At 33.4% G+C, this 23,665-nt stretch overlaps 2 protein-coding genes across 2 annotated transcripts; both read right to left on the bottom strand.

Moving 5' to 3' along the window:
- Positions 1–223: 223 nt before the first annotated feature.
- LOC128234081 (receptor-type tyrosine-protein phosphatase alpha-like) lies at positions 224–6,684 on the bottom strand. The gene is made up of 17 exons (XM_052948071.1): positions 6,655–6,684; positions 6,313–6,529; positions 5,931–6,018; positions 5,691–5,767; positions 5,207–5,243; positions 4,947–5,044; positions 4,045–4,161; positions 3,647–3,801; positions 3,231–3,366; positions 3,007–3,138; positions 2,709–2,829; positions 2,205–2,266; positions 1,829–1,957; positions 1,573–1,698; positions 1,349–1,479; positions 1,018–1,153; positions 224–755 (listed from the first exon to the last, which is right to left on the bottom strand). The coding sequence occupies exons 2-17, from the start codon at positions 6,496–6,498 to the stop codon at positions 606–608; spliced, it is 1,881 nt and encodes a 626-aa protein (XP_052804031.1). The 5' UTR covers positions 6,499–6,529; positions 6,655–6,684; the 3' UTR covers positions 224–605.
- Positions 6,685–7,753: 1,069 nt separating this feature from the next.
- Positions 7,754–21,430, bottom strand: LOC128235641 (hemicentin-1-like). The gene is made up of 9 exons (XM_052950445.1): positions 21,291–21,430; positions 19,272–19,379; positions 18,594–18,932; positions 14,720–15,004; positions 13,305–13,601; positions 11,836–12,120; positions 9,652–9,927; positions 8,089–8,400; positions 7,754–7,896 (listed from the first exon to the last, which is right to left on the bottom strand). Exons 1-9 carry the CDS (start codon positions 21,337–21,339, stop codon positions 7,754–7,756), a joined length of 2,094 nt encoding a protein of 697 aa, XP_052806405.1. The 5' UTR covers positions 21,340–21,430.
- Positions 21,431–23,665: the final 2,235 nt, after the last annotated feature.

Below are 23,665 nucleotides of genomic sequence, written 5' to 3' on the forward strand. Positions count from 1 at the left end.
AGCTGACATGTAATTCATTACATAATACTAGAAAAAACTAGACCGGTAAGTATGAACACCGGGTTTTGGAGAATCGATGTAAAGCTAAAGATATATTAAAGCGAATGGTAACTGAAATATCATTAAAACTTAAATACTTGTTTTAATAAATTTCTGATGTAAACTAGTCTACCCGATGGCTGCATTCTGTATTGGTAACAAAAGAAAGGAGGAAATACGTATAGTCTCAGGAATGTTTCATTTTATATTTCTGTTAGTATCTATTTTTTGGTTTAACAGCCATTTCATATTTCTTCGGAAAGTGTTTTCCTTAAAAGCGGGACTCGAGTGTAAATATAATTCATATACAGATCAATATGGAATAACGCTCTATTTACAACATGTGATACCTGATATTTAACAAGATTTCAAATCAAGTAGTAAAAATAACCTTCGGAGTCTAACATGAATTATGACACTGTGGATTACTAACTCTTTAAAAACACGTATTTTGTGTCTTGGTTTTCATATGATCATGAGTAGTCAATTTTAAATTTGTCCTCTATCACTAGTTTTGTGATTGTAATAACACGACCATGGTTATGCAACTACTTTAACACATTGAATCACTTTGTCCCACTTTTATGTACAGTAATCTCTTGTTTGAAAGCAGGATTTGTCATTTTTACGTACTGTTGATCTTCTTTTTCTTCCGTATGTTTTTCTCTTCTCTTAAGGTATTCAACGACTACTTCATGACAAAATGTGTACTGCTCCTGCAAAGAAAAAATGCACATTTACTCATCAACATCATTATCATCATCATCATCATCATCATCATCATCATCATCATCATCATCATCATCATCATCATCATGAAAATCAACATTGTCATCATAATCATTAACATTGTCATCATAATCATCAACATTATGATAACTTTCATCATCATCATCATCATCATCATCATCGTCATCAACAACAACATCATCATCATCATCGCCGCCGCCGTTATAAATTACACAAAGTCGAGATTACCATGTTTGTAACAGCCGCCTTGCGCCGTTGTTTCACGAGCCTGACCGTGTCCGCTATTGCAACTTCATTGTCGGTCTTTATTCGGTCGACAGTGCACAAAAGTGCTGCAAACAGACCACTCCGCGAGTACCCATCGCTGAAAGCAACAAATATTCAAAACGTTTTTTTTTAAGAAACGTCTTATATCTTGCAATGAAAATCAACGAAATACTACATATTACTTTTGCATGTACGTAAGACAAAAACGTCCTTGTCTAATGCTTGTTTTGGGCAAGAAAAATACAATATCGAGACCAAGATGTTGACCAAGCTCTTGAAGGATATCACCTACTGGCATTGAACAACAACAGGTCCTGCAATACTGCTGATCTTCTGGAGGAAGTTGGCCAATGTGTCTTCTTCACAAAGATTCACATCAGGCCACGCTGTGAACTGATGTACCACCGTTTTTTTGCTTTGACGCTGCGCAAAAGAAAGTGTCAAAATGTACATAAAATACGGAAAACATTCTGGTCTAATGTTCTTGTTGTGTTTGTTAAATCTATAACATTCTACCTTTTCTGCAAGCGTTATATCTATTATTCGAGTAGTCCAGTTCGTTGCATCATCCACAGATAAAAGACTGATGACAAATGGTCCCAAACAAAGGGGATTCTTGTTGTGGGGCCAATAGCAATGACGCTGTAAAGACAAAATGAGTTTCTTTATGTCACAACTTGTTTGTAGACGAATGATTATAGACTCTATTTGTTGATAAATTCATTTATTGTGGGTTTGTATTTCTTATCCCCAACCAGATTTGTAAACATACCTCTTCGTTTTCTTCGTCAAGTAAAACAACATCCAGAATGTTGTGGTCCCACAAGAGCCGTACAAAGTCATTAACAGTATTTTGCAACGGAAACTGCGTCACAATATACTTTTCATTTTCTCGGTAAGTCTGAAATTTGGAAAAAAATGCTTACAGTGACTGTGCAGACATTGGAGTCACAAATGCACAATAAATGCTGTCACAATAATTAGGTTTAGTATATATATATTCGTTGTATAACAGATCGGTTTCTGCATACAATTCGGGTAACATACAATGTCATTATAATTTATAAATGTTTTGTTTATTTGCTCGTTAGGCGAACTTTATTGTAACTTTTAAATACATCTATATAATATGCTCATTGTTTTCAAACCGGAATATACACAGCATTTATGAAATCATTTCCAGACGAAAGAAGTGGTCTGTACATGTCATCTGAAACATAATATAATAAAGCTATGATAAGTTTTAATTTCAAAGCTCTGTTTTTTGCGTTTTCTCACAAGTGATTTGGTTCTCATGAAAAGTCTGCGAATAGGTAATTCCCAGGTCAAATGGCAAAGCAGATATTGCTTACGCTCAGTCTTCTTATAAGATCATCGTAGAAATACTTCAGCTTAGTCCATAATGTATGATTCTTGTTTGTCATTTTTAACTCCAGAATTATCTATCATATACTTAGTGAAAATATCAGAATATCTAAATAAATCATTTATGACTTATTAGCTCAGACGGCAGAATAATCGTAGGGTTGTATAGATTTAAATCTACGGCTATGTTGTTACAAGTGAGGTCGTGTATATTAAGCCAGACTGTCAATGATAAAGACTATTATTTCAACTTCATATTACTTAATATATTTCTTATCTGAACATACCTGGTATGACATTTTTATCAATTGATTTGCATATGTTTTCCGGTAATAGACCGTCCGGCATTCTGTTCAAATCACAGTCGCCTTCCACTGTTTTCACACTCACGATCGATTCTGTTATTGCCTATAAGTGCAAATAAATATATGCTATATGTGCGTAAATTAAGGAAATACTAATAATTTGCATGTATAAAATGTCCAGTAGTACAAGAAAAAATAAAATAACATACAGTTATGTAGCTCCTAAATCATGTATCCAGCAGATTTACAAGTATATAATATCAAAACAAAATGAGCATACTTTAAACTCCTTGTTCAGTGTATTGTATTCGTTCACAGTTGACTGTAACCTCATACCCTTTTCAGGATTGACAATCTGTCCAATGGGGTCTAGCAGTTCCGTAATAACTTCATGAAGATACAGATACTGCTCCTAGAATATGAATTAAGACATTGACTTAAGCTCCGTTTTAAGATAATATGGCAACTTTATATATTAAGATCGAATTGAACGATGTTTCTAACCTTTGTCTGTACCATGTTCATTCGTTGCTCCCTTAAAACATTCACAGTGTCTGGAATATTCAGTTTCCCATCAACCTTTCCTTGTTCATAGAGGTAGTCTATTGCAATGAAGGATCCAGTCCTTCCTACACCGGCACTGAAGTTAAACCAACGGCTCTTCATTCATGATTGAAACGGATACCAATAAAAACAAGGTCAGATAATGTATACCTGATACAATTAAGATTCGAAAAAAGAGTCTTTTTTTAGTTTATTGAATCATGCAGGTAGGCCTTCATAAACACCTTAATTAATTTGTAATGCACACATTTAAAAAAGAACATCCTGGTACAAATTAAACAGAGATTATAGATGATAATGGTACTGTTCAACAAGAAATGCATGTAGCAATGAGTAATAAAGAGAGCGATAGCAACCTGCAATGGACCATCCATGGCGTGTATTCGACAAGTTCGCTTTGTCGAACTTTTCTCCAGAATTGCACTAAAGATAAAGCCGTCCCTGGTACATTTATGTCGGGCCATGATGTGTATTGAAACTGAATCAATTTTCGTTCGAATCTTGGTCCTTCCTGCAAAAGATTTTGTAAAAAAAGTTGAACAAAACGCATACTTCAGTCACAAATAATACAGACGCAATACAGGATAAATAGGTTATAGGATGTACTGTAGTATGTGGCTCTGATTCTTTGCCTCAATAATTCAATTAAAACTAAGGTTGTCAGATGGCTGCATATTGGGTCTTCCAGATATATACGAGAAATATATTGCAATCGGATGTTAAAACTTATTCGTGTGAAGAAACTTCTCCTTACCATGTTGTATGTGAAATGCCTAACAACAAAGTCAGCGTACTCTTCAATTTGGTCAAGTTTGACATTACACTTTCCGTAAGTAGCACGATCATCTGGCCAATATTTGAAACATTTCTTCTGCAATTAAACATTGGACACTTAATTCATATTAAAAATGCATCTTCAATTCTTCATTTCTTAAACTGATTGGTTTAGTATTAATTACTACCATTGTTATCACGACATTGTATACATACAGGTTGAATGATAAAACAACTAGTTTAAATGACACACGGGGTTTTTATAGGATGTTTCTGACTACGTTTTGGATATATCGTCGCCTGTACAGTTTAAATTGTTGTTGTTTTTATAATAACGTTATGTTTAATATTATATGCACTGTATATATTAAATTTAAAAAAAACAACAGAAAACAAGAATAAAAAAACTCATATGTTTCAAATTTAAATCTGCGCTTTCACAGATATATTGTGTTTACAACTTTTTGTATTTTGTTTTGTTTTGGAAAGGGCAAATATTTGCGTTAATGTCTACCAACCAATGATAAAAGATTGCTGACAAAAGATCAGATCACAGATATTCATATATCTGTTCGAAAATTAAGGTTTTATGGCTTAAACTAACGGTTTAAGAAAAATGTATAAAACATTATTTTTCTAACTTAAATATATAAATCTGCGATCTTTTTATTGTCAGCAGCCTTATATAACTGGTTTCCACACCAATCAGTGAGAATGCAGCTTTAAAGCCAAGCTAAACAGTTTAATGCTTTGAAGGCCAAACAAACACTATTATATCCAATTATTGCACAGGCAAATACCTAAAAGATTGTTTACTCGATTTCAAAGGAAGGATACTAATGACAAATAAAGGCATTCAATAGTGCATCATTTTCAACATACCTTCCCGAATTCCATAATATTGGTAACCATGACAATAATTTTGATATCTTCCGAATGAATCATTCTCCAAGTATCGCATATTGTATTTTCGAGAGGTCCTGAAAATGAACAGTTTTCTATCCATATGTTTACAATGTTAATCTTAAGGGTGTAAACAAAATAGTTTGTATTCCAATTTGAAATAAATATACCTTTGATATTATGGTATTAGGTAAGAAAAGAACTCAATAAATATTTCATAAACAAATGTGGCTATTTACCTTGAGCAGCTATATATTTCCTGGGTTTACAGTATCCCTGTATTGAATCAGTATATTAGAATTTATTGATGGCACTGAACATTAAAGTGTACCCACATTTAATTATCTAACCGTAGGATTTCCATGAAGATATACGAAAAATGAACAAGAAACGTATTATAAAATGAATAATACTAATATCAAATGATTATGATCATGATTTTGTCAAATATATATTTTAGATTTTATACCCTATTGCAAAGTTGATCTTCCAAATGAATATTGGTTGTTTAGTCATTTCAGAAAGGGATGTGTTGACACTTACTTATCGACCGCAGACAAATATCGTGTCCAAACATACGGAACAAAATATTGCCCTAAAATTTCTTTGATTTGTCGTTGAAATATTGGGTTGTTAATTTCATTTTAAAAACGAACATGAACAAATGCACTCAATACGCTGCATAGATATTGAGCAAATATTGAGATAAAAAAAGGCACTTACATCAATGTAACTTGCGTTAATGAAATCAGAGTCTGAATCCCCTCTTAAGAAAGGAAGGACCGCTCTACTTGCATCGTCTGAAATGACTGATAAATTTATTATCGCAAACATATAAATCATCACAGTGCGTATTTGAAAACATATTGATAAGCAGTAAAATGGACTAAAAAGAATAAATATGTATGCGGCCTTAAATAACATTAAAAAGTGCCATTAAAAGGTTAACAGCTTGATACTAACATGGGTAGATACTTCTGTATCTATTTTTTGCAACATTATTTGGCTTCAGTGCTTCTTTTGTGTCGTATTTTAAGTCCATTTGCAATGTCTGAAAAACAAAAGTATATGACCCTCGGCCACTTTCGATATAAATTAAACTAAGTTTCATAATAATGGCATGAATATAAGAAACTTTAGCCATAAATTCCATAATTATTATCTTAACTGTTTCAAAATAAGCATTGAACAAATATAAGTCATATAGATAGTGACCGATGTTTTTATTCATTGATATAGACGTAAACGTTTGAAATGAATATTAAACGGAAAAAAAATTGTTATGGTACTTATTGACTTGTATCAATTTTGAATGTATCTCTTCCTGGTTGACAGGCGAACTTACGTAAAATTCTTTAAACAAAGGTACAGGATCACGTTTTAGCTGTCGTACTGTATCCCGTAGTGTTTTGATTGTTAAAGCCTTCCAAAAAGCATCCTTCGTCTGTATGTTTCCGTATAAGTTCTGTTCTTCTTCATACTTTGGAGTTTCATCAGTAATTGGTAAAATGTTATCGAAACCTGTCTCCATAATTCTACTTTTATGACGGTTATCTTGTAAGCTGCGTAATTTTATATGAATAAGAAGAAAACTATTTAATCAATGAATTGTAATTATAAGACAGCAAAATATTTTATATTGGGAGTATTGTAAAATAGAAATGGTATCAAAAAGAACAAAACTAACCATTTTAATGTGTTGTTGTCTTGAGGTGGTGTGCCTACAAATAGGAATATTTATATACAAACAACGTGATTTAAATGAACTAGGATTTTAAGGGGACGCAGAAATTATGCCACGGTATAGCAGGTTAATTTTATTTATACGTACTATTCAAGAACTATTCAGTTAAGTGGGTAACAAAACTGTTGCTAAGCCTTTGACAGGGCCCGAGCCCGATAACTGTCATTCATATTATAAATGACATATAGAGTGTTTAGTATGCTTATTTAGAGGACGAACTCAGTGTACTTTTAATCATTTTCCTATACTTTTGAGACCGTATCAAATTAAAAATCAATTTACAGTGAAAGTACCGCATATTTCCAAATAAATGTTGCTGTTATTTCAATACTGAAAGAGCACTGTACAATTAAATAGGACTGCGCAGCACAGTAACATTTGAACTGTTGGTTTAGTTACAAAGATATTTACCCTTTATGGTTCGAACCAACAACCTCCTGACAATAGAACTGAAATTCAAGCGCTACCACTATGTAACATACATGCCAATCTATAGACATGGATAAATTCGTTTTTTAATATACATTTGACAGACGGGAACAAATTATATCGCCATACAAAAAGTCCTGTATACTCTAAAAATGAGGAGACCATTGATCCACCTTATGAACAATCTTACGACAATATATCGTACGATTTAGAAATTTGGATGAATACAAGGTAAGTACCAGATGTCGAATTAATGTTTTAATTGCATATTATTGCATCCTACTTATTCTTAAATAAGTAACAACCAAGAATTCATGTTTCTTTGATAAATTTGATCCCACCCTTATAAGTTCAGTCACGGGGCACTTCTCGTTGTAGTACTTGTTGATGATATGTCTATTAGGCTATACCTTTTTCATATGAGTAACATTTAACTTAAAAACATATCAATTTCAGCAATCTTCAAACTTTACTTGTCGCAGTTATGAAGCAAACAAACAATAACTAAGAATGATCATCAATTTAAAACGTATGCCTATGATAATGAAAATATTTTATCTTGATCGACGAGAAACACAAAATATGGCATGGGCAAATGTAAATCAATTTATAACTACTTGCCTTTAACACTTGTTATCCTCCTATAAAAGACAAACACAACAACTGCAATGATGACTACTCCAGTTAGAGCACTAAAAGGGCCACCTACGACAGCGCCGAAATTTATCGTGGGTGTGGCAATTGTAGTTGATTTGTCTGTAAGATACATGATAATAACACATTATTTCTTGTTAATAGTTTTGACCCTTGCTACGGCTTGTATGTGCGTACAGTTAAAGTGATGTTATAACTTGTTTTTGGAGTAACGACATTATCGGTTTAAGAATATATTTCGCTTGTGTCGACCTTTCCGGAAAGACTTATGTAAGTATTTATAATTTCACTTACTGTCTATAACAATGTGAAACGTTTCGTTCTTGCTGCCAAGTTCGTTTTCAACCCTTACAAAGTAATTGCCGGCGTCCCAGGGTTTTATGTTTGTTATAACGAGGGTAGATGACATGTTATCTGAAGTGTTGATAATAACTCTGTCCAATGAGTTTGTGTCTATTGGAATGTAAAAACTGTTCGAAATATTTGCCCATGTAATGTTGATTGGTGGAGGGTTCGAAAATACACGGAAATTAAGAACTGCCTTTTCCCCAAGTCTTCCTTCGACTGTTGTTATTTGATTGTAGTCAGATGGATATATAGGCGAACCTGAAATATGTGACAAAAGGTCAAGTCTTGTGTTCACAAATCACTCAATTATAGTATATACTCCTCAAAATAATTAAAGGACCACATTGCGATATGTCTTTATCTTATAAAGAGTCAAAGGTCATATTGTGATATAATACTGAAACAAGATAGTATCCTCCATATTTTTGTAATAACAATAAATGCTTTTAGACCGGTCGAAGGATGGCCGTTGGCGGTAGAACACAAGCAAACCCTTTATCATTGAATTGCAAAAAATACAAACCCATTGTGTTTGCCATGTTTATTTACAAAATTGATGCAATCTAAATTTATTGGGAGGTTGCTGGTTTAGCAACAAATATATCTTTATTTGCGGTATGTTTGTACTAGAGAAAGACAACTTTGGTGGCCCCCCCTTAAGTAGTTATAGATGACAAAGGCAATGCTGGTTTAATAGACCACTTTGAGGTATGGAACAATATATGACTGGGCTGATCGGTCGAAAATGCATTCTTTATCTACAAGATGCAGGCTTTAATTTTGTTTTGTTGGCTGACAAAGCTCAGTTAAATAACGAATCTACATCTAGCATATTTCGAAAGATCCAGGAGGATCAAGTGCGGTGTGTCTTGCCTATGTTTGGACTGCAACATGCTCGGGGACGAGTCAGGGCTCGCTTAAACGCTTTTTAACGAAACACCGTGCACGTTTTACACACACTGGCTGTGTCATTGCTTATGTTGAGAATTGGTCAATCTTTGCCCTAGTTAGCAAGTATATTAAGCTATCGGTAGGGTAGGAATGGACGAAGACCTGATTCAGACTCAAATATTAATATCAATTTTAAGGCTTTTAGTGACTTTGCTCCGATTTACAACATATAACATTATAGGTTACACATGTAACTACGTAATGAAGACTTTCACATTTTCAAGTGAAAAATATTCCTTTGTACATACACATGTGAAAGTTAGGACAACTTTTTTTGCCCAGAAACCTACAAACGTCTTTAATATCGGTCATAGAGCACAACTGTAGTGCACACATTATTCTGTTTAACAAACAAGTACAAGTATAAAAATAATAGCATTATGTCGACTAGAAGCGGTGAATTTGCGGAATTTGCGTCATTGTAATAGCCACGCTTTGTGCATTTATTTTCATCAATACTTAAAACATGCGATGTAAAATGTTTTGGAATGTTTGGCAAATACAACATATTTAGCTCGCTAATATTGAAACCAATTCGTATAAAGTGTGCATACTTACATTTCACATCTACTGTGACGTTTCTTTTTTCTGGTTGCAAATGGTTGTGCTTGTTTACAGATACACACGTAAACTGACCTATGTCCTCTAAGCATGAACTGCTCTTGCTGAAATGTAACTTATTTTTTCCCTCGATATATTCTAGGCGGGCTCCAGTAGGTGATACAATGGTTATATTTGCAGGGGGGTCACTATCCACATCACAAGCAAAAGTAAGGTTATCTCCGTGATTGACTATAGTGTTTAGAGCTGTGAACGTTTTAATTGACGCCTTATCTGAAAAACACAGACGCAAAACATATTCTCGTAACAGATATATTAACACAACAAATTCAAGATATTTATAAATAAACTTATAAAGGCTAAGTCGGCTCTAACCACAAATATTTAGCATTGCCCAGATGCTATCTAAACAAGTGACAGCTCAGTAGATATATGTCTTGCAAATTACATCATTTAAGTCATTCTTGAGGGACTGACATCTATGAATATACATTGTGGGAAGATTTTTAAAAAGTTACACAAATGATCAAATCTTAGACAACTATTTTGATTGATCTCCACAAAAACATGATTTATTTTTAAAAGTATTGATGATACATTGTTAAACGTTAATACTCCACAATAAGTGTCAAAATCAAAGGCTGATGCGTTTTCTATCCCTGTCCTAGTTTTGCCTTATGTCAATGTTTTTTAGTAGATGCATAGTTTTGATTTAACGCCTTTATATCTTTAGTTTCAATGTTTTCTCCACATCTAAAACGAAATTTACTAAATGAATCCATTGAACAATTTAAACACAGTTAATCTATTTTTATAATACTGGCACACATAAAAGGGAAATAATTACAAAAGTATTTTATATCCATTGAAGAAAATCGTGCAAAGCCATATAGAATAAATGCATCCTCAAAAAGTGGATATGGTCAAAGTTCCCTCCATGAGATATCGATAATGTTGTGCCTCGAGTGAGATGATCTTATGGAAAACAATCGGGGCAGCTGATGATAACATTTTATCAGTGATTTAAAGCGATTTACCAAATATATTTAAAATACAACAAATTGATATTTTTTAGTGAATAACATTTTGATATTTTTCAGTTTTGAAATTTTAGCCCGATCTCACTTCAAAGTTAAACGTAAGTGCGCACAGGGCTGTGACTCAGTTACATTCGCAAGCAATCTGGCACGTTCTACTGACAAAGTTCAATCACCTGTCGTTTTATATCCTTTTATGCATATACTATGCAGAAAAAAGTATGTTCTATGTAAAATCGCAATATATTATCTTCATCAACACCAAAAGTAATTAAACATGATAAAGGTTCTGGTCCTCAATCGATGAAATATATAACGACCTTACACTGAAACAAACAGTTATCCTCTATACTTTTATGAGGGAATGTTTAGTTTACCAGCGTTATTGAGGACTATTAAATATCATTTCCAACTAAACATATAAACATGTTTCTGTTGACCTTAAAGGTTACTTAATGACAAAATGAAAATACGGAATTTCGATTAAAAAAATGATATGATTTTATAAACAACATTTTCAATCATATTAATAAAACTGAATGAAGGTATACTGCAATATTTCACACTCATTATCTAAACGTACTTAGTGATTGCTTAAAAGCATTTCTCCAATGCAGCAACAATGAAGATATGGAGATGTACATGTACTGTTTCACACCCTGGACACTTTCTAGTATAATATTTCAGTAAGGACGATTGCGAAATGTCCTTCCCAGATAAGCTGATTGAAATAATTTATAACAAGTATTTTACTTGAACTTCATCCCTTTGTGTACTGCTTTTGTCATAATCCAATGAGTTACAAATCAGAAAGAAAATATTTTTTAACAAAGAAAAAAGACGTTTGTGTATGTTAATCCGATAATTTATGAATTTGTTCTTTGCACTGCACTTTGTACCGCATTTGTCACAATTAAAACAATGTCTGTTGTGCACTGATTGATACCGATATCTCTGTTTGCGACTTGTGATGACATCATTAGAACAATTCAATCAGAAGAAAACTCTGTTGAAACCGTGTTCTAAGGACATTTAACAGTAATAAAGCTCTACCTTCAACATGTTTCCTTTAGACTAGAGAGGCCCCAGTGATATTGGGCATTGGTATGTATCATAAAACTATAACTAAAACTAAAACACATACATTGAACATCCACATGAACGTTTTCAATATCGCGACCATGTATTTCTGGACATCCAGTCGGGTGCATAATATTTTCAGCAAAACATGTAAATACACCTTCTTCTGTTCGAGATATATTCTGTATGATGAGGTATTGATCAGATGTATCTCTGTAAGGCTGTTCTGTACTGGTCCAAGACAATGATGTGACATTTGGGTTTCCCGGTTTTGAGTCACAAGATAAACTGATGTTACTACCTTCAAGGACCACAACTGGTGTTGTACGTCTTGTTATCTTTGGTGGATCTAAAACATAACATTCTTTAAATGTTCTTCAGAAAGTTTCGTCAATACATTTATAAAAAACTATAAAGACTAATCCAGACATTTGAAGAAAGACCCTTCCGTTTCACAATATATATCCGAGGAATGACATGGTCAGCGATCCCAAATGGCCAAATATATATTAACTTCATAAATGCCACCCCTTCCTCCTTCATTTCCGGTTTTGCAATTGTCAAGCTAAGACTTTTAACGCTGCATAAACGACACCCTACGACCTGTTTTTAAATGAGACTGTTACTGACACTGAAATCTTCGAAGCTAGTTTACCCAAAATATATATATTATATACTCGCATACATCTTACATCATACAGCATTCAATTATTTAGGATTAAATGAATTTAAGGAATTGCGGAATTTATGTCACTATCGGGGATAAAAACGCAATTGGACTGGTCAAAGTACGCGTGGAGTCCTTCGAACTCCATACACTTAAACCACTCCAACTGCGTTCAAACCCCGATAATGACATCAATCCCGCAATTCCCCCCTAATAACAGAGCATAGTTTTGGGAGCCGTTTCATCAAGAGTCCTAGGAGCGATTTTTTACTAAGGATATATTTTCAACGGTGGTACTTCGTTGTACAAAACCGCACCTAAGCATTAAATCGCTCAAAAGCTTTTTGTTAAAATGGCATCTTAATCCTGCCTTCTTTAAAGTGACACTCTTATTCAAAATCAATACATACACATGTATAACAAACATAAATTTTGACTGATACACCTTAAACTACTTACCAAATAATGCATTTATGGAAAATAATAATTACTGATAACAAGATTGTAACCGTGTATTTAATAGCAGAAAGCGCAAAAACATTAAATGATTGGTGAATGCTAAAATATGTACTGTGTTTTATGCTCATTTCTTTCAAATTACACTCGCTATCCTTCATGAGAACCATTGTTCGACATTTATTCATCCATTTGGAATATTAAAAAAAAGTTTTAATTGTTGTAAATCTTACATTGGAATAAGAGTGCATCTTTAATTGTTATCCCTCTTCTGATTTTTTTTCTTCTGCGGGAAAATATCATTAGCAAAATCTCTGCTGTAAATAACAGCCACGCAAGAAGGCAACTTAAACAACACTAAATGCTAACAAAACCTTAACGTGAGTTTTTAACATAAATTATGTTCTTACACAAAACGTCAAGGTGAAAACTTGAAGTAACCGACGATGCAATACTCTTTCCATTCGAAGCGTCCATGATATTGTTGGCAGTGCAGAAATACTCGAAGGCGTGATGTTCCGACACATTTTTTATAAAAAGTTTACTTGACTGTAAACTGTCTGACCAGAAGTAAGTCGGTGGGGGATTTCCGCTGGAAGAACAGTCGATATCCACTGTATTACCGCGAACAACTTTAATGAACCTTCCATTTTCGACACCCTTGTTTCTACATGTGTTTATTTGGAATAAAGGAGGGGTAGGTGGATCTGAAATGGAAACATTTGATAAAGGTGAGTTTACATACACAGAATGCAAAGAAATCATTGTAAATTGACATGAACGATACAAACATAAACATCCACTTTGAGTTAAGGGCTAGTTATTATATGCTGTTTAATCGTTTCGTATCAGTGGGAAAAGGGTGTTCGATGCAGTGCAGACGATTATATGTGGTGTATTAACAACCGGATGGGCTGCTTTTCGATGAAAATCAATATTTACTTTTTTGGATAAGCCACAAGTAAAGAAAAAGAATAACTTTGGCAAGTCTTATATAATCAATGTGTGCTATTCTCTTTTATGAACATACGTTTTCTTTTCAAACTTAACAAGCTCATTCATATTACAATATCACTATTAAATTAGAATGTTAAAGTAATTGATATATTTTTTTACACAATCAATACGGTTTTGAACAGCGTTCAATCGATACAGAATTAAAATATAATATAATCAATAGTATGTTAATTTGATATAATAGTATTGTAATGGTTTAATTTAATGCTAATGTTATCCTACAATTTACAAAAAAAAATTATGTTCTTTTCTTGTAACGATGTACGTCTCCCGTTCAGTATATCACTGATATTTATCCCTGTGCTTTCATACAGGATATTGATTAAATGTTTGGCGACTCGGCTTAACGATGTAGCTTCTATTATTTCATTATATATTTCGAGATATGTTGCGGTTTTCGCTTTGGTATAGTTTGCAATTATGAATTTGAAATTCGAACAGTTCTAACAATGAAATTAGCTATTCATACGCCAACAAACGACTAAATACAACAACAATCCAACAGTGAATATGGAGATTAAACGTAGCGTCTTTTTCCGTCCGTTATTGCTCATAACCTGGCGACATAGTCGTTTCGATACATTATATATATAGAATCGCTTGTGGTATGTCTTGGTAACGTCGGATGCTAGAGAAACATTCACTAATCCGTGTGTTATAGTCTTCGTTCCAATTTTGCAGATAGGTTTGTAAGGTGGATTACAAAGTTCGTAAATAAAATTTAAATTGTACTTAAACAGAGGTATTTAAAAAAACACACAATCATCTTAAAGTGACGCTAATATTTAAAATCATTAAATATACGTACATAATGCATGTATATAGACATCCTCAACACTTGTCCATCCAAGATCGTGCGATGCTGTACAGGTACAAATGGAATCGTTGTTCAATTCTGCCTTCCAAGTAACTGCACTTATTGCACCCGAAGAATCGTTGAACTTTATCTGGTTTCCATTGTAGCAAGACCAATGTAAGTCTGCATATGGATTACCGCCTTTGATAGAGCATTCCAGTCTCTGTATTGTTGGTGAATTTCGGATCATATAAAAATCACGGCCACCGCTAATCAAAATCCCAGTCGTCGGCAGAACTAAATAGCATACAGTTTATTCATTATCTAAAATTTAACATTCGTCTTTTGGTTGCAAAACATTTGCGTAAGTTCATAAAGTACACTATTATTACTTAACAGGTCCACTCTCAAAATTGTATTTACAACGCTCAAATATACAATTTATATTGCATTTCTAAAGACTTTGGTTTGAAATGTGAAATCGTGTCGATCGTAAATTTCAGCCTACTTTATAATGTTATCAATTAGTTTTATAAGTAAGATAGATTCGCGTTTTTTTGTTGTTTTTTTTTCTTTTTTTTTTTTTCTTTTTTTTTTTTTTTGGGGGGGGGGGGGTGGGGGGGGGGGGGTGCAACTAGTCCTCAGTGTTAACATGTATTGTTAAAAATCGTGTGTCAGTGCTTGAAAGCGTCAAGTGTGATACTGTACTTCACCGATGATAGCCGAAGAAAATGAGTCTGCTAGTACAATATATTCGTAAATGAAACTGGACGTTTTGTTTTGATAAAACCAATAATTTTGGACATTCTGTACAAATTTGGAAGTTTCTTGAGGTTTTTCTTAACCACAGAGTAAGCAACAGGAACATTTCGTATTAGCGCACAAATTATTCATCAGTATATCTAGTGAACCATTTTTAAGCTTCAAAGATATTATCCACACCATGAAAGCATTTCAATTTGCCTCTCCAGGTAACTTGGCAAAGTACATTTCCCTCATGTCAATAGTCTCGTACAGTATTTTCAATACTCTTTTTTTAATGTTTTATATGTTGGGTAATAAAAGCACATTTAATGATCTGCATTATTTAATAAATATACTTATGTTTCACTATAAAGCTGTGACAAAAAATCTACACTTTTCTTAAACATAATTCTATTACGAGTGGTGTTCATCATATAATGTAACATAACTTGTAAAGGTCAGAAAATATATCAATGTCTAGGTATTATATTAAAACCTTTTTCGATCCATCAATCATTCCTCTATATACCTTAAAAATATGTTTTTAATACAACGGGATTCGACTGTTATTATGTTGGTTATGAAGAGCCTTTCTATGGTATGAAAAAAAAATGTGTGAAAGTTTTGGCCAAAGACCCCTAGAAAAAGTCCCTCATACAATTTACATATAATTTGTATAAGTTTATAGAAATTGTGATTACCCTAAATGTAATGGTGAATCATGTTACACTACATATTGAACAACCCTTGTAATATATACATGAAGAATAGCGTTCGGTCGTGTCAATCATTATTTTGTATTATACATTGCGGTGTCAACTCGATGTATGCCCTGCCTGTATACAGAATAATGCTTTAGATCCATTGGACTGCAAGTAATTCGCATATTTTGACTTAAAATGAAAATAGCTTTGCTTTTGTGTACAAATAATCTGCGTTTATAAGAATGCAGCAAACTATGAAATATGAATCTGTTTTGATTTTTTTTCTTCGTGTTCATTGTTGTTTAAAATAACTGTGAGAACAATTCGAAACTAGAGGGCAAAGGTGGCCCTTTACGCTCAGGGGGCAAATGGTCTCCTCAAGGCCTTCATTATTATGGTTTCGGAGAACGTTTTTTTAAGTTTGTTTTTATGCATATCAATGTAAAGCTGGCTCCGATCTTGACCATGTTTTAGTATAACCATCATGGCTTGATGAAGGGTCACCTGAGAAAATGTTTTGAAATTAAAATGAAATCTTGCCAGTGATTTTGAGAAAAAGTTATTTAAAGTTTACCATGAAGTGGGAAACCACCCCGGCCATTTTTTTTACGAACCAATATTTCTTGAAGGACTTTCATAAAGAGCTACCTTAGGACCATTTTTGTGGATTTTCTTTTAAATCTAGAAATCTGGCCGACGGTTTCTGAAGAGAAGTTTACCATAAAGTCGTGCAGTGAAATCTAGCCTAGCCCACTGTCGGCCAAGAATTTTACGAACTATCATGGCTTAAATGATTTTGACAAGAGGCAACCTTATATACATTCAAATATTTCTGTGAACATAGTTCAAAATCTGGCCAGCGGTTTCTGAGATGAAGGTTTTTGAAGTTTTCGTTAAAGTACGTCATACAGTAAAAACTAGCCCCGCACCCTGTCTGCAAAGTATTAAACGAACGACCTTTTCTTGAAGGAATTAAATAAGAGACCACATCAGGAACATCTATGAAATTATTTTAAAATCTGGTATCAATTTCTGAGGGGTGAATTTCAATAAAAGACATATTGTGAAATCTAGCCCCGACCCCTGTCGACAAAATTATTTACGAACCAACATGGCTTTAAGGAATTCGAAAGAGAGTCTCCTAAGGAACATTTTATGTATATATAGTCAAATAGTGAAAACACTTTTGAAAATCTTATTTTTGAAATCTGGCCAACGGTTTCCGAGAAGAAGATTTTCAAACTTTCCCCTTTAATTGCCATGTCAACCAGAGTTCTACATGAAACCATTTGTTTTTGAAAATCTAAAAGAGGTCCATCCAAGGAAAATTCTTGCGAAATTTGGTTGCTAAGTGGTTAAGGAGGAGAAGTTGTTTGAAGAACAATGTAGACGACGGATGGTGGACGTCTGACCACATATGACGACAAACAACAATGGACGACAGACAGTCCCCTATTTCAACAATTCACAATTGAGTGCTTAGGTGAGCCAAAGCTAATGTTTAGAAATCAAGACTTATTTATTTATGTTGTCACTTTAAAGTCACTTTAAAGTCGTGACAATAATGCATCAAGATAAACTGGCTAAATCAAGGTCATAATACATTTGTCGAAATGACAACAAATAAGTAGTTTCAAATTCAGGGTCAGATCAAATCAATTTGACATAATTTGCACCTTAATTTAGATATGTTTTGACCAGGGATGGCAGGGATGGAAATCGAAACAATATCATATAAAGGTAATCTAGTTGAACATGTGTGCTTAATTGGCAATGGTTAAGTAGTGTTTCAAATCTAACCGTGCCAGTTAGCAGCTGCCATTTTAGATTAAACCTAACAACTGTGTGAAACTTCAAGCATATTTAATATAGGTTAATAGTTGCAAAAAAACAGAATTAACCTATATCATGTAGGTAGGCATGATATTATATTAATAACATGCATATATAATTGTAAAAAGGCATACCCCTCACGTAATATGACCTTGTAGTATGTGCAACAAAGTATTTACATGCATATACATCGCACCTCGTACTTTCCGATACAAAAAGATTTAAACGCATATCCATATCAAGTAAGACCAGTCAGACAAATGCATTCAATGCCTTGTGATTCTTTTCAGAGTGCATCGTTAAGTACATCCGGGTATTTTCAAATTAATAACAAAAAATAACATCTTTTTTTGGTACAATACATAATCAAACATTTTAAATCGTATACTATACATATTGGTAAGGAGATATTGCGAAAGCTCAACCAACAGCTTAATTGACTAAGTTAATTGTTCAAAAGTGCCAATGGCCCCTTTCAATGGCTGAAGTAATATTTTCTTCATTAATAAAAATATATATTAAATTTTACCGAATGATCTAAAAAAAAATAAGTGAACGATGAATGGAATGGTTCAGTGTAAGAAACACACAAATACATTACTTACATCTAACATCTAGTTGAATCCTCCTACTGATTTTGAGTTCTGAGTTCACATTTCTGGCTCGGCAATAAATCACCCTTCGGTTGTGGGACCTGTTTACGTTGAGTGTCAAATTGCTCGTTACAGAGAACGTCTTGTCAGATTCGCCCTTAATAGCTTGACTTATATTATAAACAATCTGCACATCGTCAATTGATGTAGAAAGGATGGAGTTATCCCAAAACCAAGTAATGTTTGCTGCGGGAATACCATTTGCTTGACAAACAAGAGACGCCAGCTTGTTTTCGTTAACAGTTATTCTGTCTCGAATATATCGCGGTATGCTTGCATATTGAACTGGCACTGAAATAACTCACATTTCTATAATAAACATTCATTAGATACGTATAATCAAAACAATTTCTGAATTCGTATGTTTACAATTCGTATGAAATAGTTGTATTTTGTTCTGAATGTCGAATATAAACATACCTTTTATTTGGATTTGAACAGAATTGCTAACGGTTCCACTCAAAAGCCTGCATTGCAGAGGATCACCTTGTATCGTTCGATTTAAACGTTTGCTAACACAGGTAAATATCTTATTACTGACACAGTTACAATATGATAGTATTGAGGGTTCATATATCGTAACATTACACTCTCCTGCATCATAAATGATTAATGCATGAGGTGTGATACCAGGAGTGTAGATCAGTAACGCATCCTCCGGTGTTGTGTCTGTTGTGCAATTCACGCTCGCCGTTGAGTTTTCTATCAAAGTGCTTTTATCAATCGTCAATTTAATACCTGAAAGATAAATATGCAAAACGTTTCCTTGATATTATAGTAACACTCCCAAAAGCCAAACATCTAAAGATTAAATTAGAGATACAGAGCTATGAGTGGCATGCAACGTCAAAGTACAACAAAGCAAGACCGATCAACATTACACGTATCGTTATCAATTAATGTTTCAGTGACCGCCTTTAAACGGTCAGCGGTTTTAATAATCGTTTTTCAGACATAATCCTGACCGAAAACAAATCAAAACATTTTATTTTTTATAAAACTTTTAACGTAAGTCGTACAAGGATCACACCACTTGCATTTTCTGGAGAAAGATGGTTATTATTTAACAATTGATAAAATGGTTCTGTGTGTGCCACGATATATCAAATAATAACAATTTATCATTTTCAATGACCAATTGTACTTTTTGCTATGCATTAGGGACTGTTTCGATACCGTGTTTGACGCTTTCTCTAAAATGAAATCTGTCAAGTAATTTATCATGTATTGTTGGGTCTAATAAAACAATTGTCGTTCAAGATCGTACGGGATGTTATTTAACCGTAGGTAAAGCGCTATACATTGTATTTATCCATCTTTGATGCGCAGCAATATTGTACAAGGAGTCAGCCATGATTTTCTTCTGAAGACAACGAACGGTGTCTGAAAATATATTCCGGAAAAAGTTCCGTACAGCGAGATTTGCAAGGAAAATTGCTCCGGTGTTAATGAATGGTAAGTATGGATGTCAACGAATAATTATGCAGCGTAGATTAACGTAACGATATATCAAGCCTTTGATTGCTGATGTCTGCAATCTCGTTCTAGTGTGTTGGCGACGATGTATTCGTCGTTTTGGCGCCCTGTATTTGTCATAAGTCATAATGAGATTGAAGAACTAAGCCATGATAGGGAACAGTAATGTGAACATTTTTTTAATCAGTTTAAACTGTTCATATTCTGAATTGCGCAGACACAGTTTATAAAGAGTGACCAGTATTGATTATACTGATGATCAAAAAGTAGTAAAATATACTCATCGTTTGTAAAAAGTTCATTCATCAGTATAACTCATTTGCAAAATGACTTTAAAAAAGTGTATATAATACATTTCTCCCCTCATCCCATTCCTACCGCCAACAGACGAATTAAAAGGGATGAAGGTGTTTTATAATTGGCTTTGAATTGAATGATAATGATCTTATTATATTTAAACGGATTGGATATGAGCATCATAATATTTCTGTTTAATTATTTTGATTGATGGAATATGTTTTATATTCTGAAATTTTATGAGCAATTAACCCTTTAAATTACTTTTCCTTATCAATAATTTGTTCTTGTCAAACGAAATCAAAATATTTATCATTATTAAAACCGCAAGCCCACGGAATCTCCCATTATCCGACTTTATCAGCGTTAGGTAAATAACCAAATATGCCTTGTACAAACAGACACAGGCCTTTATATCTAAAAATATTTAAAATAGGTTTTAGTATCGTATTTCATTGAACCAAGTGATTGATTTTACACAACAAAACTAATTTTCAAATTATTGTGATTATCATTAAGTTAACCTCATTAAAAGGTCTCATTAGTCTACAACATTACAAAAATTAACTCAAAACCTTTGATTGTTATGCATTTCGAACTCCTGTATGGAAACGAACTCGGCAATGTTGACCGCGTATATGTACCGTTCCTTCAAATATTGCTATAAATAATCCATGCATACGCATGTAAGCCTATCTTTGATGCATTCTGTTGAACGTTTAATAAACTACAAAAAGATTGATGAAGTTAAAAAAATGGCATCTTGTTGATTGAACACAACGTTCAATACTTGCAACCGTCGTGTTACAACCACATTTTCTTTTGTAATATACAATAATATTTAAGTGAAGTTTATTACATATAAATAACACATACCGTATGTCGTACAAAAAGCAAATCCAAAAAGAAATGTAAGTATATCCATATTTCGACTGTCAATCGTTCATACATCAGACTAACTGTACTCGAAGTGATGTTTAAGGTGTCACTGAACGATATTTAAACGGCATGCAGCACTTACGCCATGAGATGTATAGAAAGCAAGATTGGTAATGTAATACAATATTGATATGCTTTAAACAGTCGAGTTTAACAGTCACTGTTTTCTAATGGTATGAATAAAATTAGTAATCATTCAAAACCTTAGTTTCTACCCTCTGAAAGTAAGCCGAATTTGCTTAAAAAATAACTTCGCATTCGTAATATATCCATCAGTGATAATACATATGTACTTGTTTGTTCCACTAGGCACGTTCAAAGGAAATCTTTCTTATCATATATTTCCCCACATTTGCTAATTGTATTGTTAAGCAAAAACGTTTTTCAAATGTGATTGTTTTGCGATTACTGATATAAGTGTTGATGCCAGTAAATTTTTAAGAACTGTACGTAAGTATAAAACCATGGATCCTAGAACGTCGTACAGATTGCAAGACTAACTTATGCCTTTGACATTCATTTCGAAAATACTGTCAGATTCTAAGATCGATACATTGCTTGTACATATAAAGTAAACATCCGTTTATAAAGATCAGAATCTTTGTAAGGTAGCTATGGTTATTAGTATGTATTGCAGTATGATAATGCTATTTAATGACACGTTGGTTTAACAAGAATATGCGCAGTTATGATTCATCATTCTTTTTTGCGAATTCAGTAAAATTAACAACAACAACAACATCAACAACAACAACAACAACAACAAGAACAACAACGACATTATCAGTAGCTGTAGCAGCAAACTACTAGTAGTAGTAGTAGTAGTTGTTGTAGTAGTAGTAGTAGTTGTTGTAGTAGTAGTAGTAGTAGTAGTAGTAGTAGTAGTAGTAGTAGTAGTAGTAGTAGTAGTAGTAGTAGTAGTAGTAGTAGAAGTAGTAGTAGTAGTAGTAGTAGTAGTAGTAGTAGTAGTAGTAGTAGTAGTAGTAGTAGTAGTAGTAGTAGTAGTAGTAGTAGAAGTAGTAGTAGTAGTAGTAGAGGTAGTAGTAGTAGTAGTAGTAGTAGTAGTAGTAGTAGTAGTAGTAGTAGTAGTAGTAGTAGTAGTAGTAGTAGTAGTAGTAGTAGTAGTAGTAGTAGTAGTAGTAGTAGTAGTAGTAGTAGTAGTAGTACTAGTACTCGTAGCAGTAGTAGTAGTAGTAGCAGTAGTAGTAGTAGTAGTAGTAGTAGTAGTAGTAGTAGTAGTATGTTAACACGATGTTAAGTATATAAACAATCCTATATATGAATACATTACTTGTTATTTAAGCTTTAATAATTAATCATCCAAATATTACAAATGACATATGAGAACCAAAAATGATCGCCAATACTTATAGAAAATAAGGGAAATAGTTCGATATAAAAAAAATAATTTTGAAATGCAATTACATTAATCTCAAAAGTATGATCATGCAAAATCACATTAAATTATGACTGCAATATCGTCTGACTAGTAGACGACTTACGTAGACCCACGGAAATGTACGACTGGTATTGGTATTAAGCCTTCTCACGAAGTAAACATATCGCTGATAGCACTTACATGAAACTCGATATGGGTTTACGCGCATGCGTCGATTACTAAAAGCAATGCTTGTGTCACTTATTTCTTTCATGAACAATCTGTGGTCATATTATTTCCTTGTTGACTGACTTCCGCTTGAAACAATTGCGAATTCACATGGGACACGGATGTTAAATTTACTGTAATAGCATTGTGTACAGTAAGTGAAACTGTCTTAGCAACTTTTGAATTAACTGTTTGTTAAGTGTAAGGAATAACAATAATGTGATGACTTTTAACAGTAGCTAGATTTGTTTCTTATTGTTTAGTGTAGTGGTTTAAGGTTAAACAACTGTCGACCATGCATCTGTGGCCTTGGTCAGTATTAAGTTATTATGTTCGCTAGCACATTATGATACTAAGATGGAACGCCTACGTGCATTTAATAGTAAAGTAAAGATGCCCTATTTGTTTCACGGTATCAAGGTCAAAGTACATTGTTAGCTGACAATCAAAACGGGAATAATACTAAGGTTGTTCGCGAAAAGAAAAATTGTGTTGACAATGTCACATTTATGGGAGAAAACTGGCTTAGTTCATCAAACGTTATATCAAGATTTCTTGTATGACATATTCGGTATGTATACTAGCCTCAGGTCAAAACTTTCTCAATAGTGTTGCAAAAAAAAATACAAAGTATAGTAGCACCATAATTTGGCATCGTGCTTATGTGCATACGTTTTAACATGTATAAATAAGTGTTACGTCTAGA

Source organism: Mya arenaria, chromosome 5 (genome assembly GCF_026914265.1).
Source record: "Mya arenaria isolate MELC-2E11 chromosome 5, ASM2691426v1".
NCBI classification, from domain to species: domain Eukaryota; kingdom Metazoa; phylum Mollusca; class Bivalvia; order Myida; family Myidae; genus Mya; species Mya arenaria.

Coding starts and splice junctions, on each gene's coding strand:
- LOC128234081 (XM_052948071.1), bottom strand. CDS start 6,498: ATGGAGACAGGTTTCGATAACATTTTACCAATTACTGATGAAACTCCA. Junction 5,768..5,930: donor ATACAGAAGTATCTACCCAT/GTTAGTATCAAG, acceptor CAGTCATTTCAG/ACGATGCAAGTAGAGCGGTC. Junction 1,699..1,828: donor TTGACGAAGAAAACGAAGAG/GTATGTTTACAA, acceptor TTGTCTTTACAG/CGTCATTGCTATTGGCCCCA.
- LOC128235641 (XM_052950445.1), bottom strand. CDS start 21,339: ATGGATATACTTACATTTCTTTTTGGATTTGCTTTTTGTACGACATAC. Junction 9,928..11,835: donor CGTTCATGTGGATGTTCAAT/GTATGTGTTTTA, acceptor TGTGTTTTTCAG/ATAAGGCGTCAATTAAAACG. Junction 7,897..8,088: donor GTTTCACATTGTTATAGACA/GTAAGTGAAATT, acceptor TGTATCTTACAG/ACAAATCAACTACAATTGCC.